At 37.3% G+C, this 7471-nt stretch overlaps 1 protein-coding gene and 1 pseudogene across 2 annotated transcripts; one reads left to right on the forward strand and one right to left on the reverse strand.

Annotated features, from left to right (window-relative positions):
• Positions 1 to 303: 303 nt before the first annotated feature.
• On the forward strand, positions 304 to 3000 carry LOC113310913 (annotated as a pseudogene).
• Positions 3001 to 3167: 167 nt separating this feature from the next.
• On the reverse strand, positions 3168 to 5364 carry LOC113310914 (probable RNA-binding protein ARP1). Of its 2 annotated transcripts, none has more exons than XM_026559732.1 (6): positions 4831 to 5364; positions 4539 to 4692; positions 4323 to 4446; positions 4175 to 4211; positions 3851 to 4064; positions 3168 to 3495 (listed from the first exon to the last, which is right to left on the reverse strand). In XM_026559732.1, exons 1-6 carry the CDS (start codon positions 5023 to 5025, stop codon positions 3470 to 3472), a joined length of 750 nt encoding a protein of 249 aa, XP_026415517.1. In that variant the 5' UTR covers positions 5026 to 5364; the 3' UTR covers positions 3168 to 3469. The 2 variants fall into 2 exon arrangements, with proteins under 2 accessions (XP_026415517.1, XP_026415518.1); XM_026559733.1 differs by having other exon boundaries at positions 3172 to 3515; positions 4831 to 5362.
• Positions 5365 to 7471: the final 2107 nt, after the last annotated feature.

Below are 7471 nucleotides of genomic sequence, written 5' to 3' on the forward strand. Positions count from 1 at the left end.
TCACTTTAATTCTTTTATTGACAAGTGTCATGAGGACCACTTTCAATGATTAGTTCTCTTAATTTCCTTAAATTTCTCTATAAACAAAACCAGCATATTAAAAAGGAACGGAGGGAGTAATAATTACACGAGATCTCCAATATTTGAGCGGAGACTCGAACTGCTGACTTCCTATTTGAGAATTCTTTTGATGACAAGTGTCATGTGGACCAATAATTACACGAGATTTCCAATATTTGAACGGAGACTGACCTCCTAGTTGAGAATCAGACTCCTGGCCAACTCGGCTAACGCTAGATGGTTAATTACTATGTAGATTTGTCGAGAGCTAGAAGTTTTTAATTCCTAACACCGACTTCTATCCCTCTCATCGGAACTAAATTACTCTGTAGATTTCTAAGAACTTGTGAATTAGGTGAATATGGAGTCTCGCTCGAAAATTACTCGAAGTGGGTTTTCAGAAATATATCAAAGAGAAATCGGTTTATCTCAGTCGAGAAGTTTTGCTCACAGAATCGCTGGTTCAGAGGTATATTTTTCTCTTATTTCCATTTTTGGGTTAATGAAATTCAATAAAATTAGGGATTTTCACAAGCCCTGTTTTGTGTTACCCTTGTATCTGAATTTCTGTTTCGTGGATCAGGCTATTGTGGAGCAGATTGATCTATATGGGAAGTTAAATGCTCACGATGGTTGTGTAAATACAGTGCATTTCAACTCTACAGGTGATTTTATTGTGTCAGGTTCTGATGACACACAAGTTAATTTTTGGGACTGGGCTGCAAAGAGCAAAAGGTTGGCATATTCTTCTGGACATTCAGACAATATATTCCAGGCCAGAATTATGCCGTTTACTGATGATAGAACAGTTATCACCTCTGCTGCTGATGGCCAGGTATGATTTTTTAATATAACCTCCTACAGTGCTCACAGGCTTAACTTCGAATGTAATTTTGTTTGGATATGGTCTGCTTATTTGTTCATTCTGTAATCTTTAATGCTTGGCCGGTCAGTCTAATAGTTCCACCTTTTATAAAGATTAGGTGGTGTTATATTTTAGGCATCTGATTCTAAACTAGTGAATGTCTCATTTTTATGAACCTGGATAGTCTGCTTGGCTGTACTTTTTTGTGGGTACTTTCACCTATTGGTTGAGAAAGACACTGAAAATGAGTATGCCATCAAAGGAACTGAGCCGAAGTTTGGGGTGGAGGTCTGACTTTATGTACATTTGGCTTCAACAGGTCAGGCTCGGCCAGGTCCGGGAAAATGGGGAGGTTGAAACCAAAAGGCTAGGAAAGCATCAAGGCAGTGTACATAGCCTTGCTATAGAACCAGGAAGTCCTCACATATTCTATAGCTGCGGTGAGGATGGGTTTGTACAACAAGTAGGTGCACTCCTACTAATATATTATATATACTGTATCTGTTTCCCTTTGGATAATTGTTGCCCCAGTTTCTATGAGGATTTCATAATGCACATATATTTTTCAGTTCGACCTACGAAGTCGTTCTTCTGCCAAGCTTTTTGCTTGCTCTTCACTTAAAGAAAATAAGAGGCCTGGCACCATACTGTTAAACGCGATTGTAATCGACCCAAGAAATCCAACTTATTTTGCAATAGGAGGTTATGATGGTTATGCCCGTGTGTATGACATTAGAAGCTACCAACAGGAATCAAGTTCTTCGGACAGTCTAGTAAATACCTTCTGTCCTCCAGATCTACTCGGAACTGATAACATTCACATCACTGGGTTGGCTTACTCTAACAGCAGTGAGCTGCTTGTTTCCTACAATGATGAGCTTGTGTACCTGTTTCAGAAGAACATGGGATTGGGCTCAAATCCTCATTCAGTTTCACCTGAGAACTCAAATCCTCATTCAGTTTCACCTGAGAACTTAAAAAGACTTGACCGACCACAAGTGTACTTGGGGCATCGGAATTCGCAGACAGTTAAGGAGTGAGTTTTTTCGGTCACAGTGATGAGTACGTAGTAAGTGGATCAGATTGTGGTCATATATTCATCTGGAAGAAGAGTGGTGAACTTGTGCGCTTGATGGTTGGTGACAAACACATTGTAAATTGTCTTGTGAGCCATCCATTTCTGCCTGTACTTGCCACAAGTGGAATAGAAAAAAATGTAAAAATTTGGGTTCCAATGGCTAGCAACCGTAGTCCACTTCCTAAAAATGTAAAAGAGGTCTGTATTGTTAATTTCCTCAACAGAAATCTTCTGCATATGCCTCCCTTGCTGTTTCCTTATGGTAGGATTTCTCTTGGCAGATAATGGAGGCTAACAAGCAGGGTAGAGAAGATCGTTCACGTATAACACTAACCCCTGATGTTATAATGCATGTGTTGAGGTTACAGAGAAGGCAACCCTTAACCTATATTGATAGGCGATACACTAGATCTGATCTTGAGAGTGACGAAGAAGATGAAGGAGAGACTTACATCTTAGGATTTGCAGATGATGATGCCTCTTCTGAAGGGGGGATTTACTAATAATTCCAGAGACTGCAACATTAGCTAATTTATGCTGATTGATGTTATATATTTGTTAAAATTATTAGAGTTTGTGTTGATTCCTACACTGTAGGTTTCTGTCTTGGCAGTTGTAATAGCTCTAGTAATCTTTCGTAAAACATGTCGTTTTCTTCGACTGTACTCTGTAAGAAATCAGGTGAAGGAGCTAAACCAGATAACCTATCATAACTCGACACTCGAATGGTTGGTCTCTCATGACGCAACTAGATTGCGTTTTACACAAGGAGAAGAAATGTTGTGATGTGGCTCAAGTGGAAACCATGTTTAAGAATCCTTGCACAGACATACTGCTGTACATCATCACGCGGCATATTTACCAGACTAGAGGCGTTGCTCTTTCTAAGAACCAGTAGGTCAGTTTATGCATTTCTATTTAGAGTTTGTATCCTCCTTATAGTCAATAAAACTGTATCTTGTTTATTATGAACACTTACCAAGCTATGTAGGAAACAGCTACTAGAAAGTCTTTACTGTCCATTGGAAACCAGAGAAATGTGCCTTGTCAGAAAATGTATCTCTTAGTGGGGCTCATTCACTGTCAGAAAATGTATCAGTTTGAAGTAGGTTGATGTTTCAGGCTCAATTTTAAATTTTATAGGAGAAATGAACATAAATGAAGCCTGTAAAGGTTAACCATTAAATAACATGGGTAAACAAAAAGACTTCTGTTACATTTTTTTTTTTTTTTTTTGTTCTTCCTGTTTTCTTTCTAAATGCTTCTCGATTTGAGATGCAGAGTTAGAGAAAGTAATGAATCTCTTAACAAATCCCTAAAAAAAAATCCAAAAAGGAAAAAAAAAAATGATAGGAAAATAATGGGTGAGGGACCCCGGATCATCACATGATATTGATGTTATCCTGATCAAATCCTCTCACCAGCCTTATGTTATTTGCTTCCACATATGCCGTCTCTCAAAATTTTCACCTGCATCCTGCAGGTACTCTACCTATTCCACAGCCAAACAAACTATTGTACATATCAGTGTATTGCTAAAATATCATACAACAGATCACTTGAATTTGAAGGTTTTTCGGCCGAAGCGTTTAGAGCTTTGTGATTTTTGGCAAGGACAAGCTATATATTTTTGTCCAAGAGATAAAGAACAATGGTCAAGATCCAAGACAATTTTGGGACCCAAAAGTGTGGCTAGGATGCGGGACAAGCTTTCTGTTTCTGGGAAGCTTTAAGTGTAAAATGTGGTCATCATGAATAATAATACAGGAGACAGTGCCAGCTATAACAGATAGCTTTGTTTTTATGTTTGCAGAGTATTTTGATATAATAAGATGTAGCATTATTACCTGAATTAGGAGCCATGGAAGGAGGCTTAGAGATGATAGTTGGGATTGAAGCTGCTGTCGCGGAAGGATACATGTGAGCAGCAGGAACTCCCATTTGTGTTTGGTGGTGGTACTGATAGTATGGATAAACAGGCATCATTGTGTTTGCACTCACCATACCATGTCCTCCTGGATACACCCGAGTGAAATGCCCATTCACGTAGGACCCTGCTTTCTGTTTTTGATTACCAACCACAGTATCATCACCATCAGATCAGTATCAACCGTCTAAAACATAACTGGACCCACAATTTAGGCCATCAGATTAAAAAAAAAAAGTCTTACCGGGTTGTAATCGGCAGCCATGTAAGCTGGAGAGTACCTGAAAGATATATCCAAATTGCATCCAAACCGTTAAAAGTGAAGATTAACAATATGTAGGAGCTTTGAAGATAGACAGGAACTGGTTAAAAGAACTTGATGATAAACTCACGCATAAGGATGATAAGGAACAGCGTGTTGGTGATGATAAGGTGTAGCCGGAGTACCGGCTGGGTAATACCACTGTATCCGATTCGCTGGTGCTGCTGAGGTGGATCTCGGTCCAACGTTAGATCCTAAGTGACGACAAAATCAGATCCAATTGTGCGATTACGTAATGTTAGAAGAAGAAGAAGAAAATGACAACTACGGCAGATCATGTTCATACCTTGTGGCGATATAACAGGAGGAGGAGTAGCCGGAGTTGAGCGAGGTCGTCGTGCACCGAGTGAAGCTAGATTACAATTTGCTCGACGTCCGTTGATGACAGGTGTGGCATCTTCACAAGCATTCTTAGCTGATTCTGGCTCCTTAAAGGTGACCTAGACAAAATAACACAGTATACGCACCACAATTAAGAAGAATACATATATATGGAGATAGTGTTACGGCCAAAAAAAGAAAATAAATTATAACTGTAATGTAGTGTCATGATAATGCAGGTAAATTAAGAAACTTACGAAGCCGTAACCCTTGGATCGACCAGTAATTTTATCAGAAATGATAACAGCTTCTAAGATATCACCATATTTCTCAAAATGTTCTCTCACAGCTTCTTTCTGTGTTTCCCATGCTAATCCACCAACAAATACTTTTGTTAATGTTGTATCTCCAAACTGTCCAACGATGTTGTTGATGATAGGACTCATTGTCATCTCTTACTTAGCAATGATCAAACACGAATATCTCACTCTATATATGTATATGATGATATCTTACAGGAAAACTACCCTTGCTAGCTAGTTAACTACACATGTATCTTGTAAAATTGAGATATATAGAATAGTGGAGAGAACTTGGTTAACTGAATTACCAGAACAGATCAGATGATGATATGTGTTGTATGTAGAAGGGGGTGGGAAAGATTAGAGAGAAAAAGTTTTATAAGGTGAGAACGTGAGAGGAGAGATTGCAACAGGTTGGAAAAAGAAAACATAAATTTATAAAGGCCAAAGAAGAAGAACAGAAGAGAGACAGACAGGCGCTGAGGAAGACAGGTAGACATAAACTCTCTCTCTCTCTCGTCTAGACCTCATGAACGTGGTCTGGGGTCATATGTATTTCTTCCTTTTTACAGGCTTTTATATAATATACCCATGTTAATTATTTGATTAATTATGTAATTGAATAGGAATAAAACAATCTGCTTCAAGATTGTCCAAATCTTGTTAGGAATGGTCCTACTCATTTGACGATCTAGATTACAAGTTGGCAGCGTCATCATGATCATAAGTATCTTGCTTTAGTGGACAGCAGTAATTAGGGAGTCATGCAAAAATCTTATGGTGGGTTTGTTTGAAGATTTCATCGTTTCTAGTAATTTATAATTTCATGGGATAATAAATTTTGGAATTCATGTAAATTTTGTGTGTGTTTGGTAACTCAATAAAAATTCGTAGGATTTATAGAATTTTCTTGTATTAAAGTATTTGTACCATTTGGCAGTACCCTCAAATCTTAAAATTACATACATATGAGATTTATTTATAGTTAAAAAAAAAAGTGGGTCCATAAATCCATTGATAAGTTTCCCAGCAAGTCTTAGGGGAAGGGGTCGGACTCCATGTGGAGAATTTGCTGAAAAACTGAATCTCGTAGGAAACATGATTCCAAGAATTCGGACAACCAAACATACAAAGGAAAACATAATTCTACCAAATCCTCTGGACCCATAAATTTCACCTTTAAAATTCTACATCCAAACCACCATTATTATATTTTTAAACAAAAATTGGTTAGGTTTTTAATTGGCCACTTAAGAATATTACCACCACACACGACGTTAATCCTCACATAAAAATTTGTTATTATTAAAAGAAATTTTATTATTGGATAAAAAGTACTTACATTAATTATTTTGAAGCCTAACAAGCTTAGCTCCAACGATATACTACTACATTAATTGAATAGGTTGTTGTGCTAGCCTATCAGCGAGTCTTATAGATAACCTAGCCAAAAGAACCGAAACGGATGGGGTTGAGATTGTATCACAAGAGGGCAAACTAACTCTATCTTTCATGTAAATATCTGCAATATTACGCTATTATAGGTTCGAACTTGGGACTTCCTGGAATGCATTAAGCTTTAGAGAACGGAGATGACCCGTTTTCCTAAACATAATTGATTTTTCGTTCTTGCTAGCAGATTCGTCAAGTGATAATCCATTTGTATGTCGAAATAAACAGTTGGGATCATAAAAGGAACAAAAGAAACTCCATACCGTTAGATTGTGGTTTAGTTTTTTTTTTTTGTATTTTTTGAAGCATGAGATTGTAGTTTACTATAATAACGGTATAAGTACCAGATTTCGCAGAAAACGAAGTGGTTGTTCTCTTTGGTCGTTATTAATTTATCTTTACTTTGAAGGATTAGGATTTGGACCTAAACGGTCAAAGTGGAGTTTGACCACATTGTACTCGTGGCGCAACTCTGCAACTCCATTCGGGGTACCACGTGGCCCCTACATTTCTACATTTGGTTAACTAGTATATTCTTCTGGTTACTGTGTGGGTCACCAATATTAACCACTAAATCTCATATCATCACTCGATTCTAAAGAGTATTTGTAATTCGACGGTCAGAAAAAATTGTGCGCAGACAACATGGTTAGCGAGGTAATTCAAGTACATCAGAATCATCGAGTGATCTGATAGTTTCGTGCTTCTCTTACTGCATAGGTAAAGGTTTGAACCCGGAATCACCAAACAAATTCTAATTTAAAGGAGTTCCAGATATGAGAGTCATGCTGTGACGAGGTCATTTGACAGTATATGTAAGGATGCATTTTCTAGCCTTTAGATATTATGTAAATGTACTAGAAATAACTCGTATCGTAACGGCACTGACATGATTTGATATTAGAATTATTGATTTTTTTTTCTTCCCAATCACTCAAACTCAAAAACGATTTATTCGTATCAAGCAAATTTCTTTATACACTGAAAATCAACACATATACATCAATAATAAATCAACCGCCAAATTCCTTAGCTAATATGATTCTCTTCTCATCACATTCACCTGTAAACAAATATAACCTATAAAGCATTTTTATTAACGGGTTTATTATGATCCTAAAAGATCTTATTATCATTTTTGTAA

Source organism: Papaver somniferum, chromosome 9 (genome assembly GCF_003573695.1).
Source record: "Papaver somniferum cultivar HN1 chromosome 9, ASM357369v1, whole genome shotgun sequence".
Lineage (NCBI taxonomy): Eukaryota > Viridiplantae > Streptophyta > Magnoliopsida > Ranunculales > Papaveraceae > Papaver > Papaver somniferum.

What these genes read in the sequence shown, in the direction of transcription:
- LOC113310914 (XM_026559732.1), bottom strand. Translation starts at nt 5,025, where the DNA reads ATGACAATGAGTCCTATCATCAACAACATCGTTGGACAGTTTGGAGAT. An exon ending in GATCCAAGGGTTACGGCTTC is followed by an intron (nt 4,693 to 4,830) that starts GTAAGTTTCTTA and finishes TATTTTGTCTAG; the next exon opens with GTCACCTTTAAGGAGCCAGA. An exon ending in TGGCTGCCGATTACAACCCG is followed by an intron (nt 4,065 to 4,174) that starts GTAAGACTTTTT and finishes AATCAAAAACAG; the next exon opens with AAAGCAGGGTCCTACGTGAA.